The 18,697-nt window shown below is 35.7% G+C and overlaps 1 protein-coding gene across 1 annotated transcript in view; it reads right to left on the minus strand.

Moving 5' to 3' along the window:
• The window catches only part of LOC120523342 (C2 domain-containing protein 2), a 107,678-nt gene extending 100,026 nt beyond the window's left edge, over positions 1–7,652 (minus strand). The window contains exon 1 of the mRNA XM_039744579.1: positions 6,695–7,652. Coding sequence (XP_039600513.1) covers positions 6,695–6,970 — 276 coding nt within the window. The 5' untranslated portion in view covers positions 6,971–7,652. The remainder of the gene's footprint in view (positions 1–6,694) is intronic.
• Positions 7,653–18,697: the final 11,045 nt, after the last annotated feature.

The raw sequence follows: 18,697 nt of genomic DNA on the forward strand, positions 1-18,697 counted from the left end.
TTTTGTTCTTTATTTCACTTTATATAATTTCTTCTATTAGGAATGTGTTAGTTTTCGCATACTCCTTGGGGTCAGAGAGCAGGGTTAGCCATTGTATAACACCCTCAGAGCAATTGCAGTTTAAGGGCCTTGCTCAAAGGCCTAGTAGAGTACGATCTCTTCTGGCAGTAAAGGAAACTTGACACAGCAACCCTCCGGATACCAGCACAGATCCTTAGCCTCAGAGCCATTTGTTTAGATGTGCTGTCAGAAGGTGGATGCTGTGCATGGATTCAAGTAAATACCAGCAAATTCTGGAAGCAGAGATCACATCATCTGTAAAAAGAGGATAGGTCCTAAAATAAAATAATGATCCAAAATACACCTCATAATTTACAATGGAATTCGTCAAGAGGCAAAAGCTGAGACTTTTGCCCTGGCCCTCACATTCCCCCACCCTAAACATCATTGAAAATCTATTGATAGAACTCAAAAGAGCAGTGGACACAAGACAACCCAAGTATCTGCTAAAGGGGGTCTTACTAACTAACTGACCATATTGGGTGCCAAAACTTTTGCTTCAGGCCCTTTCATGGAAATAAAAATGTAAGCTTGCTCAGAATATTAAAGAAATGTGTTATCTTTAACTTTATGCTTTTTGGTGATCAGTTCATCTTCTCACTTAACTAGTCACAGTAGCAGACATTTGCATACCACTATATGTGTTTATGCTAATGGATAGCAAAAGTGTATTATCCCCATTTATACCATTGGTTCAATGCTTTGTTATCCAGAGTTTCTGTTTCCATGATGTTTTTCAGAAGCACAAGTCCCGTAGATTGAATGTAGTATATTTCAGTGTTTTGGCAGAGTGCATATTTAAAAACTAAAATAATTTTTGTAGGGGAAATTTACAGGAAATGTGGCAAAGCCTAAATAAGATAAATAGGGATAGGCTTTTGAGTGTAAACATGCTGCAACTGAACAGATGTTGAACAGGTTTAAAAGTATTTTACATGTAAAACAGGACAATTGTATCCCACAATTGAGAAGCAGGAGAATATTTAAAAGAACTCTATGGTGGATAAATGAAAAGGTAAAAAAGTTATAAAGGTAAAAACAGCTGTATATGGAATATCAGACAAACATCTGCAGCTCGAACCTATACGGTATTTGAGAGCATGAGAGAAACAGTTAAAAAGGATATTAGGAAAGCTAAAAGGCAGTTGGTGAAAAATTATTGCAAAAAAACAAAAAAAAAAAAAAAGAAAAAGATGGCCCAGTGAGATTTTTTTTTAATATTTAAGTAGTAACAGATTGGTCAAGTAGGAGGTCAGAAGTATCAGTAATGGTAAAAGCAAGCTACGATATACAGACTGTGAAATCAGGGCTCAGTGATTTTTTCAATTAAACCTTTTAATTCAAATTAATGTTGTAAAATGATATTCAAATGCAAACTGCACTGGTTTTCATTTTTTTTCATTTTTTACCAAAAGTTCCACTTAAACAGTTGAGCAAACGCATCAGTTTGATCAGCTAATCAGGTGGGTACAGTTAAAACATATTGCAATGATCTGGACAAAAATCTCCATGAAACACGGTGCCTCAAGAATCAAGTTTTGACAAGGGGCATGCAAACAGGGCTACTTAGAGCCCTGCTATAGATGAGCACAGAGGAACTAAATTAACCCACTCTCAGGAACAAAGATGCTGAGGAGTGGGAATTGGAGATGAAAATAGAGCATCAAGTGGAACTAGTGTGCTTTTCAGTTTGGAAGGTGATAGTGCCACAAGACAGGCTGTGTGCAGGACAATGAACTTATCAGCTGTGTCAGAGCTTGCCAGTGTCTGCAGGATAGCGACACGAAAGGCGCCAACAAACTGGCATGACTTTGAAACAGGAGGCTAAAAGTGCAAGTTGCTTAAAGAAAGAAAAAAAAAAGAAAGAAAATGTAAGGACTTAAGTGACGGACACCTCCCATGCTACAACAATGGGAGGTTTGTAAACCAAGTTTGCAATTGAGTTATTGTTTCTGTGAGTGTTTTTGTTGGTAGTAGTAAACCTGTTTGATTTCTGCACAGTGAACTGTCAGTGTAGTTTTGTTCCTCAAAATATGTGGAAGGAGCATTATAATACCAATGCAAAGAATGTGCTCATTCTACATATTCTACAAGGCTGTAATGTTAAGTCGGTGGTGTGGAATTGGTTCAGATATGAAACAGAGGATGTTGAACAAACTAAAGTAAAATGCAAACTTTCCAAAAAGACGATGCAGGTAAAAGCAAGAGCCCATCCAGCTTTTTCAGCACTTAAAACAGAAACTGCAGAATAGGAACGGTGGTAGAAAGAGAGCATGGTTACATTAGATGCAGAGCATGCCTTGGCAGGAGCCAGGGGAAGAAAACGGTGGAGCTGTCCCTCATGTCTTCTTACCCTGCAACAGTGGTTTGGCTATATTCGGGAGAAGAACAAGCAGGCTGTCTGCAAACCCGTCTACAGGCGGCTCACACCAGAGACCAGAAGTTACAGTAGAGGTTTTTCTTCCAACAAATCAGTGATTCGGTTAAACATTAATGGGAAGCAGATGATACACAAGAGCAAATCATATTAAAAGGCTACAATAATTTATAACTAACCCACTCATTAGTAAATTACGGGATAAATAACAAGAATAACAGGAAAATCAGGATGATGGTGAGAATGAAAATAGAGATTCTAAAAACAATAATATACAACCCACTAAATTATCCCCATGTAATGTGAATGAATACTCGATACATTCCAATAAGAAATCAGTGAACCCAGTTTTACAATTTATAAATTGCCAACAAAATGCAGAAACTAGGAAATAACAGCTTGCATAATCAAGGTATGTGTCCAATTCAAACCAGACGTTAGCTGGGATGAAAACCTGAAGCTATAATGGGCCCTTATGGATGAACTTGAAAACCAGTGAGTTAAGATAATGAACTACTCGGTTTGTTATTTGCATCTCATTTGCAAATGATTGCTGGTTAAGAAAACATGAACCAATTAAAAACACTGATTGCAACAGTTTTAAGACTGAAATAAAGAACCCAAATTTTGCTTGAGCAATAACTGACTTGAACTAAAAAAATAGGCTGGGGAAAAAAAACCTGCAGTAACTGCAGACCACCAGGGTCGAACAGGAGACTCCGCAGTAGTATATACCCCTGTGCATATACTACCAGTAACAGCAATGTAAAGGTTATCAAAAGGATTGTGGTAAAATCAAATAATATTATTGGTAGCGAGCACAGGTAATTTTACGTAAAAAGTGGAGATAAAACCATAGATACGATTTTCCTTTTATTCATTAATAAAGTTCTCAGTTGTTCTTGGTCATTAATCCTGTGAGGTAAATATAGTTTCACAGAAATTCTGCATTACTTGCATGATGAGAGGCAGGGTTTTACAGAGTGGTACTAAACAGTTTTTAGCAGATATAGGAGATGTCTTCAGCGCAAAGAAGAACCTCTGAGAAAGTGGCCCTTCTAAAAAATAAACTACAAAAGCAGCTGCACCTGGATTAGAAAAAGTATGTGAACATCTGTGTCACTGAGGCATCTTTTTTACTATTGAAGTTTCATGTGAATTGTTACAAGCTTTGTGGCGACTATGCATAGTTGCAGATAAACAATAGTGATTACTGGTGGGTGTTGCAGTCTTAAAAATCCACATACACTATGTCCCGATTTTCATTTATCTTTCAAAGAGTAACATTTAAAGCAGGGGCTGCAGGGAACTTTTGCTGGAGCAGATTAAAGTATACAGAAATAGGATAGATCTTTGTCAGGTGCAGGACTGAGAAATATTAGTACCATGCAGACCTCTACTGTGACTCTTCCCCATGTACCAATGCAAGGCAAAGTTTGTGAAAATTTTACATTTACCATCAATACGAAAGTCAGAATGTGTGCACCAGTGGTGAACAGATCCACCGGGACCCAAGTTCATTTCATAACTTGAATGTCAGGCAGTAGCCTGGCTGTTGTAAATAAATACCTATATAATGGACTGCCATATCAGAGCAAATTTAAACAAAAAATATATGTATCTTTCTGCTCTGATAGTATAATGTTGAGGACCACTAGACTCATGTGGTGGAACACATTTAGAGGAAAGAAAAAAAAACAAAAAACTAGAAACTGATGCACCATCAGCTGGACCTACCAAATGCATGTGAATTTATACTATAATCACTCAAAGCACCTTGACTGCATACAAGTGATCTTCTAAAGGCAACTTGCTGCACCAGTGATGATTCAGGGGCATAGTAAAGGGTTGAATGCCTCAGAAATAAATTATTTTAGATTTAATCATTTTAATACTTTTAAACCACACCGTAGAGAACTTTCAATTTAAAGTTTAAGGATTTTTTTCCTGGTAATTAAAGGCAAAAAAGCCTAAGAAAATCTACTGTGATTTAATGCTGTAAAAAAAGAAAACTATTGTGAATAAAAGGGTGAGTGAATTCTTTTTAGGCACTGTATATTGAGCTTTTAATGTGCTGCATTCTTGATGAAATCCTACTCTCATGTCAAACTTAACAACTAGATTCAAAGAAGAAGTGTTGATCTTAACAACATTTTAAGTGTTTACCAATTTCCATATGGAAGTTTCAACTCTCATATTATTCTCTGATTTAATGCCCACTCATTGCTTCAGTTACATGGAACCCTTGTCTTAAAGAGATGTGTAGCCTGTAGGCTTTATATCAAGCAGTTTTACTTGGGAGCCAGTTTGTACAATTAAAAGAATACTCCATCCAAATATTTAATATCTTACATACCTCACATAGATGGTAGTAGTGACCAAGAAAAATGTTTAAACACATGTTTTCGTGTAGAATGGAGAGAAAAAAAAATGTTGGTGATATAACTGGGGTCAATAGTGACAAATGCTGTACAATGGCAAACAACATAAAGATCCATAGAAAAAAAGGAAGAAAAGTTTAACGCTACTCATATTGCATAACCCACAAGTCAGTTATCCAGTTGTATGCACAAAACATACAAAATGCATTTTTGCTTAACTACAGTTAAGTATATACTTCCAGAATAATCAGCATAGATCATTAACAAGAAGCTAAAGCTACATGGGAGTCAGTTTTTGAATTGAAGATCCACCTCTAACCATCATTTGTTGGTGATACTGTAAGTCCTGTCATCAATTCAAACAAGGACTCCCTTGAGACTTTGAAGTTTGTGTTAATAATGTGTGCTGATGCATTTAGCAATATTTTTGCAAAAACACATTTTACATGTTTTGTACATACAATTGAATAACTGACATTGATTATGCAACACAAGTAACATAAGAATTTTGTTTTTTTCTTTTTTCGCATTGTTTTCCAATGCACAGCATTGGCCACTACTGGCTTCTATTATACCATAAACTTTTTTTACAGATTCAGAAGGAAAACATGAGATTTTTTTTTTCACGGTTATATCTATCTATTTCTACAAACTACACAGGTAACATAGAAAAAAAATATATAAATGTTTCGATGGAGTATTCCATTAATGGATAATACTATTTAATTAGAATTTTCGTTTTGGTTTCCCTTCTGTTTTACTGGAAACTGTATAAACGTATAAATATGTGTATTTACTTATCTGAAAAAGTTAAATGTTTTGTGGTTTGGTATCAATAATCACCCCTTAACACTCAGTTTATTTTTTCATTTCAAGTTGTTAAAACAGCTATGCTATGATAAACAGGCACACTGGAGTAAATGATGCCAAGTGGGATGACAGCTACATTTTTTTCATATATCACACTTAAAAGAAAACCTTTGTAAGTAAACAAATAAAAAAATACAAGCAACACTTTTCTGACTGTTCTACATAAGTATAAACTGGAAATTTTAATTAAAAAGCCGTTGTTCAGACGATTTGTGCTGCATTGTCGAAATATGCTACATATACAAATATTTACACATCTAAAAGTCAAAACGTCAAAATGAACATAAGATTTTGATGGTGTTACTCACCATCGGCCAAAGTTTTTCTAAGGTAGCATAAACCAATCACAACAATACTGGACAAAAAAAATGATTAAAATGGGAAAGGTATTGGATTGCAGAACTGGTTATGTTTGCTCCTAACGGCTTAATAATGTTAGTAGGGTCTGTTTAACTTATTCAACTTTAAGTAACTTATTTGTCAACTGTTGTTTTAGAATTGATGTATACTTTACTCTGCTACGAATTTATGTAAACGCTCAGATTATTTTATAAACCTCTGTAGATACTTATCACTTTAAAATTGCAATAAGAAATGTGACTGATGTAAAAACATGTATAGCGATTGCCAATGCACGTACCATATCTAAATACTTTACTGATGCATTGCTACAAAGGAAGTGTAAGGAACCTGGTGAAGGAGTGATTAGTGATAATGTAATGCCATTTGAAATCCGGTCACATGAGATTCCGTTCCACCTCTTTAATCACTTAGGTTGGTGATTTGGATCCACCCGAGTTTGCATATCTACGAGTGTTAAGTAATGAGCTTCCTACACGACAGATGTTTTAAAATAGAGTTCCAGTGAGATCGGTAAAGACGCAGGTAGGCATGTGTGACTTGTAAGGCAGCTTCAGTAAATGATGAGCGAACGACCGCAAAACGAAGTCTATAACTAAAACAAGTCACTTTGGGGGAAAAAAAATCAAATTTCAGTATTACTTACCTCGAGTCGCTTGGCTTCTTCGTTGATAGCTGCCAGCCAGGCTCTTCGCCACTGCCTTCTCCAACTCGGAAGCGCCAGCACCCAATCGAGCAGAGCGGCCGCTTCTCCTGCTGCCGAGTTTGCGCCGCGGCGCTCCCGGAACCGAAAGGAGCTTAGTGCGGACTGCACAAAGTAGACTGCCACGGTCACAAGAGAGGCGACGAAGAGGGTGAGCAGGCAGAACCACTGCATGTCACCAGCATCTAGGTAAGCCAGGATGCTTTCCAGAAGGGACATAGTGGCGCATAATACAGGAGTCCAGTTGTCAGAAGTATCCCAGCGTCACCAGCATTGTACAAAGAGAACGCCGCCGTTGCTGGTGAGAGTTTAGACAGTGAAAAATACCGACAAACACACGTTTAAAGCAGTACCCACGAGAAAAGGAGAATACAAAAAAAAAAACTTTCAACTGTCTTTCGTAGACTATCCGCACATAGACGTGCAGGTCTATTATTATATCTGCATATTAGGATTGGTACATGCAGCTCTACTGGACTCTTGTGAAAGTGTTTATAAAAGCTACACACTTAATGAATGCAAGCGATGTTCGGTTTCTTCTTCGAAAACGTTTCCAAACAAGCCGCTTGAACCGGAGTTCCGGCCTGCGTTACATCCAGTATCAGCGCAATTGCATTTCAGACTTGCTCAGCAGCGCCCGATAAAGTTGAGCCGATTCTACTACTCTGCTGCGCATGGCGAGCCGATCCCGTCAAAAGACGTCCAAAAATGAAGCATCAGCTAAATCCCATTTTAGGTAACGTTCCTCCCGAACGCCTCCAGCGGCAATCCACTTGAAAATGATAAATGGAAACTATAGTTTTACACTTTACAAAATACCCAAGGTAGTTGTTCTTGATGTTCTCAATAGGAAAGCAAGGGGTAGTGCCTCTCAAGACAGCGCAGCGGACTGTCATTCCCAGACTGCACCGCCACAGAGCCTTCTTAAAGGGACCGTGCGTATAGGCAGTTCACTCTTTGAAATCCCGCCTCTGATATTCTGTCTTTATTTCGTAATTAAGAATACAGTTTTCCAAGGTGAATTAATACATGGCGACGTTTGTCATGAAAAAAATAGCATTGAAAATATATTATAGGATGGTGTATGGTTTGACATTAAGGGAAAGACGCTAGTGGACACTTCTACAAGCTTGGACTTTATTTGTGCTGCCTCCTATCATTAACTCTTTCAAATATGTATTTAGAAATTTGAATCAGCTTTTAACTTTTTTTCATTTCTAGATATACACGTGTAGTCTTAATTGGACACACTTTGTTTTATTACTGTTCCATCCCTTTTCATTTCATATGTCTATATACACACTTTTCAGTCAGTCAGACACTCATTCGACATAATCCAAGTTAGGGTGGCAGGTAGTTCTAAGAGCAGGGCAGAAAGCAACCCTGGACATGGTGCCAACTCCATTACAGGGTCACTCCCTAGGCCATGCTTATTATTGTGCCAACCAACTGTTCGGTAGCTAACCCATGTTGCCTGGGTTTTTCTCCACATTATGATAGCCCCCCTAGATAATTGCATTAATGTAGTGCTGGCCCTGCCAATCACACACATATACACTTATGTTTGCACGCACAGTGAGTCAGTTTAGTCAACAATTAATCTAAACTCTAAAGCTTTTCAGATATGGTTTTAAAAGTGGAGTACCTGGAGACAAACCCACACCGACACCAGAAGAACATGCAAACTCCATACAGACATCTTTCAGGAATGAGATTCATACTCAGAATGCCAAGTCTGTGAAGTAGCTTTGCTAACCACTGTGTTGCTGTGTCACCCATACCCACATAGGAAAAACATGCCAACTCCATACAGACATCTTCCAGGAATGGGATTCAAACTCGGGATGCCATGTCTACAAAGCAGCATTGCTAACCACTGTGCTTGTGTGTTGCCCTTCAACTATTTCTGGACCCATTTCACACAGCTAATGGTCAAAAAGATAGGGAGCCTTTCCCAGCAGCATTAGATAAAAGTCAGCAGCTTACAGAACACCAATCCGTCACAGTGCACATTCATGCACACACCCATATTCAGCCAATGTATAATTACCATATAGCCTAACTTTTTGTAGGCAGCAATTAAGTTTAATTAATATTCAATACTTCACTCTCATCTGTGTATTCAATAAGGTTTTCACTTGTATGCATAACCTGCTAATGAAATATTCTTTCATAGCCTAAATTATATATGGTATTTTTTATTTACACTTGTTATTATTACGTTACATTACTTGCTTTTCTTTATTATTTTACATTCTTGATGATTAGTTTTCACTGTTATGCTGTGTATGTCTGTAAGAAAGAATTAGTTGGACTCTGCTAGTAAAAATAATGAGAAAGTTCTTCGTTTCCAAAAAATTCATAGAAGTGGATGAAACATTAATTTCAACACAGGTTAGTTTATTTTACAAAAACAATAATAATCTTAAAGTTGTTTAAAGCATAATCAGCCCTTGGCTCAAACCCCACAATTGTCAAATCCTACACAACATACCCAGGACTTTTTAATTATGACCCTCTGTAACCTTCCATCCTCCAACATTCTGCTGCTATGACTGCATGGAGAAGATAATTGCAGGAGCACTAAGACCTCTATTAATACAGAAAGAGAGACACATGCTGACAGCTGTAGCTGCATTCAATCTGCTAATTTCCAAATCAGGTTTTTGCCTGATTTTTTTTGTTATTGTTACGGTACTTTCTCACTGTTGTAGCTCTGAGAAGGTACTCTACTTTTCCAGATTAAATTTTCCAGCAATGTACTTGGCCCATTTGTGGAGCTCACACACACATCTGCACTTTAAGAAAACTAGCATACCTGGAGGAAAGCTTACATTCACAGGAAGCACACTTCACAAAATTACCGGACAACCCTTGCATTTCATAAGTTTCCTTAAAAAATGTCTTTGATGTAATATTTTGTTACATCTATTCACTTGTTATTAATACTCAGCCGTTGCTTTATTAAAAAAATGTGCTAAGTGCTACATCTTAGTATCCTTCTGTTGCTCTTCCTCTGTAGGGAATAACCCATTAAGTGTAAGGTAAGGAAGTTATGCTCTCTGATCTTGATGCAGGAGAGGTGTTATGTGTTACATGTTGATTAGCACATGCAAGTAAGAATTACACTGTATTCTGTACATGTGGCATTAATAACCCTATAAACCTATCATCAAGGATACCAGTACTGATGAACGAGACAAGTTATTTATACTACAGATATGACATTTTTCACATTCTTTTCAATAGTATTTACCTGTCCACATTTGGCACAGATATAAAAAATTGGAACCTGTTGCCTTATATGTGGATAAATAAAAAGATAATTTTTACATAAAACTAATACACCATTTTCAGAAGTCAATAGCCAAAGCAATCACACATAGTGCATTATTATGTATGTCAAGACATGCCATGATGTTGTGTCCCAGACTTGCAACCCATTACTACATGTTTATGCACCTTTAAGCAATTATTCTTATCATGGTCTGGGTTGAGCCTCCCAGCATAAACCATTCCCTGTGTCTCAATAGCCAGTGCATCTGTTCGGTTTATAGTAAAAAATAAAAAACTGCAGGTCACTGTTGATGGAAATTAAGAAAAATAATTCACAAGGCACTTAACAAATAATTTAAACTTTTTCAAACAGCATTAAGAAACTCAAAGGATGATGTAAGAATTGTTGGTAATACTGTTGTAAAAATGTTAATTTTCCACTCATTCTTTGACTGTAAAGATTCAGAGAAGCTAGAGGCTATTTACGTGTCATTGAGTATAGGTCATGAACAAGAGCTGGATGCGATGGCAGCCTATCCTAGGGCCTACTCATAGTCATACTCACACCAGGCTAATAATATCTGCCAGTCGACCTTAAAATATGTGCTTGAAATAAATTGCCATTGGTGTTAAATTTATTTATACATATTCAAGCTCATTTATCTTGTAAGCCACACTACTTATTTAATAATAAACTTGTAATGACATTCTTTGGTAGAATTACTGTTGGTACATTTCACTGTGCTTTACCTGTATTCTATTACTATTTATGGAGTACATCTTTGAGAATTGGGCAGGATGGGTTCAATCCAACTATCCACTGTTCAAAAACAAATTTTGCTGTATAGTTTATAGGGTCATTACTGTCACATGCAAAGAAACTCTTACTTACATGTTCTTATCAACATGCAGCACATTGTCCCTCTGTGGCACCATGATTTTTAAGAATAACGAATTACTTCAAATCTTCTCTGTTCCTTACCTGAAAAATCTCACAACAATATCAGCATTATAGAAGCAAATTCCAAAACAGTTTGAAACTGTTAATATGTGGAGAAGTAGATCCTTTCCCAGCAGCATCAAGGAACTCATTTTGGTCATGACACTAGTATATAACAGAGTACCAAACGAACGTGAAAACAACACACAGATAAAGACAGATTTTTAACAATTGCACCACTATGCTACTCCAGTTTAATAATATATCCACCTATTTTCTAATCTTGAGTGTTTTAATACAAGGTTGTGGAGAGCTAGACCCTGACCCAACAGCATCTGGCTCAAATGAATAACCAAGTTGAATTATGAATTGAATTATAAAATTAAAATGAATTATATATGACAGTCAATCTAATACAGTATGTACCTTTTGAATTATGGAAGTAGACAAGTGTATATTGAAAAAAGTCTGTTATGTGATTAAGAGTTGAATCTAAATTTCAGGAGATGTGAGATAACTCATTAAACCACATAATCTTTACTTTACATAGCACCTTTCACAGGCACCTTACAAGGCACACAAAAACAAAGTACAAAATAACTTGAGATAGCAATGTAAAATTGTTTGCTGTTATTTTACCTGCATTTAAAGAAATTGGTTGCTGTTATTTTACCTTTTTTCCCCAATATATAGAATTCAGATTCTAGGTAAACAAGGCATCACTCTACAGGTGTCATTTAGCTCATGAGTTTTAATTTGGTTGACAAAAATATTACAGTCACTGTCTTTTTCCAACGGTACAATGTTCCATTGAATTCCTTCAGCAGCTTTTATTTGGAATGGCAAGCCTCTATTTAAATAATAGCCTCTGCATAATTTTTTCTTTCTTTAATTCTGAACTCTAGCTCTGATGTAGACATGATCTTTAGCAAATCTACAATTTTAAAATAACATAATTCCAATGAGAAAGGCACCTCAGGGTGTCAGATACACCCTGCACTAAACAGTTCCTGATTTTTCTTATAGGCTTCTAATTTTTTTCTATTTCTTTTATATTCTCATTCATTCAATGCAGTATTTTTTTTTCTTTTCCTTCTAAATGTAGGAATTTCTTTGTGTTGAAAACACATCCAAGATTCTCTGTGCATTACACACCCACATTTTTAATGAATTACATACATGATTCCTCTCAGTGTATTGCACTCCTTAACTTCCTTGTTTTCTGAGCAAAACATTTTCTTTTCCTTTCTAAGTTGTAAAATTGTGAAACCTTTCTTTGCACAGAGCTGCTCTTTGTTCAAAAACTGCTACAAATCTTTCATCCCTTTTCCTTGCAAACATTAAGTTTTTATAGCCCTTTGCTCAACTAAATACTTGATTTTACTTTGTTCTATATCCACTAAACTCTTTATTGTAGTTTTTTTCTTTTTGTGACTAAGCTCTGACCTCCACTTGGCTGTTTTCTACTGAGCCAAACACCAAACATTTGCTGTTTACTAAATAAAAGTCTCCATTAGAAGCACTTACTGAATGAAAAAAAGTTTTTTTTTCTCTTTTATAAACTGAATACTTTTCTCCATTTAAATCCTTAATTGACCACTAAAGTGTTTTTCCCTCTCTAAGCTTTTTGTTCCATTTAAAGCTTCTTTAATTCAAACATTTCCCCTGATATATCCAATATTCAGTCTGCCAACTGACAATGAGAATCCATTTTCTTTCTTAACCTCTAATTTTGCTACAAATGTACAGTCTTTCTCTGCTTTCAGTAACTAGCATTTCAGAAACTGGCTTCAGTTTTTGATGTACTTTATACAGTATATAATAGAACTTGTGGCACACCAAGCAGTATGAAGAACATACACAATAAATTCATTAATGTGTGATGCTACAAAAAACAAAATGTAAACAAAACAGTTAGAGAAGGATACATAAATATCAGAAAGAATGGCAAAAAACAGAACAAAACTCAAACACTATTACATCCTGACAAGATGTTGTACAGTTACACTATAAAAGATAAATATATGCTCTAAATAAAAATAAAAGGATATGGAAAACTGAGAAGTACAAATTAAATAATAAAACTGCTTCCATGTGCACATTCCATACGGGAAATAATTAAATAAAATTACTGAACCTGGCTCACAGATCATTGGCTCCAATGAGAAACCTGTAGAAAACTCCACAAACCATCATTGTGTAGTTGCTTTGCTTCTAAAAAAAGAAAAAAAGCATCTCCAGTTTGTCAACATCATATAACTGCAAAATACTATGCATATACTGTACCATGATTTTATAGCTGATCAAACATATACTGTAAATATACTTCATTGATGACAACAAAAGGAGGCTGCAAAAAGTTGCAGTCCAACATGAATTATGTGCAACTTGCCTGATTAAAGAATACTTTCTGTAAAAAAATGCACTTCCTCGCAACTTCAAAGAGGCTGAACTCTTCTTAAAAGACAGTTTCTTTCTTCTCAAGCTCACAAGGATATAACAATTGTGACCTAAATAGCTTCTTTCACAAGACTGTATTTCACTTATCACAACAATTTAGCTTCTGTGTGGGTCCCTGACTAGACATTTCAGTTCTAATGTGTTTTCATTTTATTTATCTGATTACTCTAGTTCACATGAAATGATGAATGCATATCCCATTTGTGAGTGCTATATATTCCTGCACAGTAAGATACATAAATGAAAGTAGCAATTAGTACAAAAATATCAGCCCATCAGTTAGTTAGATAAAATGTAGCTACTGTACATCATGCAGTAAGACAATAAAGAAGAATAGGTGAAGAAAGAGAGTTTTTGAATGTTAAACCATTGATTTAAACCCCATTAACATATTGTGGCAAAACCTAAATACTGAAAATTTCACAACTGTCACCAAAACAGTTTAACAGTGTGCTAAAATTCCATCATAGCACTGTGATAGCTGAGAAATAATCATAAGAAAGCCCTAGATGCATTTATTTCTGCAACTACTGCAACTTTCTGTAAATGGTTATTGATTCCAAGTAAAAATGCACCCATAAGTGTTGAACATTTTTATTAATAAAATAAAACAAAACATACCAGATTTTTCCTTACCTAATATTCCATTGTGTTAAAAGGATTTGATAATATTAACTGAAACTGCACAGATAATCATACAATTCTGCAAATACTTACACAAGATATAGCTAATGTAAGTCTGTGAAACACCATTCCCTAAATTACCTAAAAGGCCTTCTACTGACTGGGTTTCAAACCCAGAATGAGATGTTGTACATGTAGATAGGTGGAAGGACACTCGTGGACATTAAGGAAGTGTTGGGGTGCTAGCAGGGTTATATTAAACCAAAAGTACAATCAATGGCACTAATGGTAGTTGAACAGAAATAAAATGAGCCTTCATGACTCTTCTTTTAAGGTTAACAGTTTGATAGAGCGGATCTTCTCAGGATGCCTTTCTCTGGGATATCCACTCTTTTATAGGACTCCATCCAGAATGGGCAGAGTCATTTCCCCTCACTGGACGTGTTCTCGCTGCTGTGGATGAAAAAGAGAGAGACAGTGTTAGTGACTCTGCCCCCTCTTGACCCAGGGTAGTATCGCTAACCTGTGGTAAACCTGGAACGTGATCCTCCAACACTTATGCATGACAATGCCTAATTTTCTGAAATGTCACACCTTTACTAGATAAGACATTTGCTTGTAGAACTTGCTCCTAATTTTAATGAGAGAAGCCTCCAAAGGTTTTCAAACCATGCAAAACAACATTGAATTCTCTTATATTCAATTTTTATAGCCACACTGAAATTTTTCTATTTATTCTAAATGTATGTATGAGTATATCGCTTCATCTGTTTTCAAATCTCTTTTTTCAATATTAGATTAGCAGGGCCATAGCATGTGCTGGCATCAACAGGCAAAAGGAGAATCGACACAAAGACGAAATGCCAGACTGTTACAGAATACCACACACCCTAAAATATTAAACCCAGAGTACCTCTAAAAATGCTTTTCACTGTTTATTCTACAGGGGACTTGTAATATCAAAGAAATAGTTCCTTTACTCATACTTGTGGCTGACCTGTGGTACAAAACACTCAAATATAAGGAAAAAAACAGAGCTTAGTCTGATTTTTTATATTGGTTAACTTTTAGAAATAAACAACAACATTTATTTATATAGCATATTTTCATACAAACAATGTAGCTCAAAGTGCTTTATATGATGAAGAAAGAGAAAAAAGACAAAATAAATAATTAAAATTAAGGAACACTAACTAACATAGAATAAAAGTAAGGTTCAATGGCCAGGGAAGACAGAAAAAACAAAAAGAAAACTCCAGACGGCTGGAGAAAAAACTAAAATCTGCAGGGATTCCGAGGCCACGGGACCACCCAGCCCCCTCTAGGCATTCTACCTAACATAAATAACCTCAATCAGTCCTCATTGTATTCAGGGTTCTCATGGAAGAATTTGATGATGATGGTCATGTGGACTTTTGGCTTTTAAATCCATCAATGTAAGGACATCATGGTGCTTTGATTACGTTATGGTGGCGCAGATAGCTATCACAGAAAACCGGAAAAAGAACAGAAGAGAAAGTAGGGGTTAGTACGGATTTTGGAGCCACCATGAATAATAATAAGAATTAATTGAATATACAGAGCATCAGAATTTAACTAAGTTAAAACTATGAGAAAGCCATATTAAAGTAATATTCTAAAGTGCTTCTAAAGTGTAGCAAGGCCACAAATGTAAACAAGAGTATGTTAAAAGCAGGAACATTCAGATGCACTTGTCTTGGTCTGCATGTCCCACAGGCTTTCCAGATGGTTTAATGTGACAGCATGGTGAAAATGACTCAAGTCAGGTAGCAACCAGTAGCAACCATCAAGTGTCAAATTAGGCTCTTTACAATCTTTGTTCAATTAATATTTAATATTTTAATTCCATACAACATGTTCTCTTTGGTAACAAGCAAGTATATAAATGGTATTTCTTCTATTGTTTTCTCATCGTGCACCTTTAGAATAATCTAACAAGGTCTTGCTATGTAAAATCTATCCATGAATTCATTTTCTAACCTATTAATGCGTCTTATGTACACAGAATGCCAGTGCCTCTCCCAGAAGCATAGGTGGAAGATCATGAGATGCACTCATTCATAAACCCATGCTGTCTCATTTGGGGTTAATTTAGGCTTGCCAAGTAACCTAACATGCATATTGTTATATCTATGGGCAACAATATTGTAATTATAAAAGGAAGAAGACAGACACAGGTTCAAAGTAGTAACTAACAGGTCCTTTACTAAGATCGTTCCCAGAGTACACGTTACACAGCTTTATTATTAGTCTCTACTTCCTAATATCTCTAATACCCATAATCCTTTATTACTTACAATATACTACACATATATTTGGTATACAAAACTGGACTACCTTGAGAAAACCTATGCAAACACAGGGAGAATGTGCAAATTTCAAACAGGCCATTGTTCAAGCTGGGATGTTAACTCAGGATCTAAAACTGTGAGGCAGCTGTGGTGTCCACACACTACCATGCTGCACCATTCCATACAGTTTTACACAAAATGATTTTCTGGATGTGTGTGTGATTTAACTGTATTGTTTGAAAGTGTATATTTTTATAAGTGTGTATTCAATACAGAATTTCACCAAACCACTGATATAAAATGTGTTCTTGTATCAGGTACATTCTCAACTTCTGTTTGTTGGTTATTTAAACATGCATTTTTGTGTGATATTTTTGTGAAGTGTAAAATTCATAGCTCTAAATGTAGACCCTATATGCCTTATACGAAATTTAAAGCACAAATCACAGTCATATACTGATTAAAATGATTTGCTAGAATTTCCCTAGTAAATATAATGCATGCTGCATTTATTCTGTTTAATTATTTTTACATTTTTTACACTTAGATGTTGTAATTCTAGAATAATATTGATCAGTGTGATACTGTATATAAAATTGGTTGGTTGCACACTGATGCAGACAAAGGAAGCTTGGGTTCCAATTTTGTGTACTATTGTAATGTCTTCTTTATGTCTTCTCAGTGAACAAGTAGGCCTTGTCCAGAATATACAATACTCTTTCTAAATATAAGGTAATGTGTTTGGAGTTTACCATGCCAGACAATGTGGCTTTGTGATGGGCATATCACTGTCTTATTCCACTGCTGTCTAGATAGTACCTGGCTGACCATGATCCTGACTGAAGTAATTTAGAAAATGAGCGAATGTTCCTGACAGTTAAAACCAGCTTATTTGCAAAAGTTCACATTATATAGTGTATTTTTCTCTAATATTATTATGTTCAAATTATGTCTACTCACTTGTGGAAAATAAATGTATTCAAATTTAAATTGAAATGTTTTTCTTTTTTTTTTTAAATTGTATCAATTTTATTGTAATCATTCAATACAAATAGATCAATTTTTACAAAAAATAGGATTGAAAACAAATTGACCCCCACCCCTTATAAATTGAAATGTTAATTTACTTTTTTTCAATTTACATTTAAAACACTGATGACAAAGAGACATTTAATGTAGTTTGCATATGCAGTTAGAATCCCTTGGCCACTTCTTCCAGTATGAGAATCAGGGATCTCATGAACTAAACAAGGTCTAAACTTTCCTTAGATTCCACACTAAAATTTTGCTTACACTGGAAAGTCTAAAACAGTGTATGCACAAAAAAAATCAGATTCATGAAAACATACATATACCATGTGCCATGCCAAGTTCCATTATATCGCAAATCAATTTAAAATCATGCACTTGTGGATATGCTTTCAGCTACTCTGTATTAACCCATCTGTAACCATATAACTCCTTTTTTTAATATTTATGATCTAATCACCATATAGAGAATATGAACTTGATGTATTACTATTTCTGATCACTGAAGTGGAGAATCGCAAAAACATTCTGTTTTGCTGGTCTTCCTGTGGGTGTTACAAATAAAAGAACAAACCATGTGTGGGAATGAGTGACATATGCTGGGTGGAGAGAGCAATAGCAATGTGCCATCATGCAGTTCCCAGACCATTGCCAGTACACAACATGGATTGACACAGAATGCTAGGTCTTAAGAACATTCTTAAAGAAATAAAAAAGAAATAATTTTGCCAAATGTGCTCTTGTAGTGTACCCACTATTCCCTTACACTGTCCACAAAATGGGCAGTCAGGTCAGAAAATATTTTTGAGGCACCGGAGAACAAAAAGAGCCAAGGCAGAGTGAGGATCAAAACCAAAGGTCAGAAGGAGGGAATTACAATTTTAAACCAAAAGGCAGAGCCTTGTTTCAATAACCAGTAAACAAAATAACAAGTAAAGTGAGTCACAGGGTTGGAACAATCAAGGACACAAAACAAGTCAACTTTTTAACTCCTCACCAATTACCCTGCTGTCGTGACCCTAGAGGCCACGTTCCTAGCAACCAGGACCTGCATCATGACAACAGAAACAAAAAATTGTCACTTCTATGGCCTAAATAAATTGGCACCTAAAAAAGACGCTAAATAAAAGCCAATTTTCAAAATGAAGGCACCAATCAAGAAAATAACCATCAAATTAAATTTCCTAAATGCATAAACGCCAAAAATGACACCAGGATGGTACTTTTTTCCTCAAAAAAGCCTAGAAAAAAATCAAAAGAATCTCTATTCCTAACACACCTGAAAGCAATATTATGCAAGAGTTG

The sequence above is a fragment of the Polypterus senegalus genome, chromosome 2, assembly GCF_016835505.1.
Source record: "Polypterus senegalus isolate Bchr_013 chromosome 2, ASM1683550v1, whole genome shotgun sequence".
In the NCBI taxonomy this organism is placed as follows: Eukaryota; Metazoa; Chordata; class Cladistia; order Polypteriformes; family Polypteridae; genus Polypterus; species Polypterus senegalus.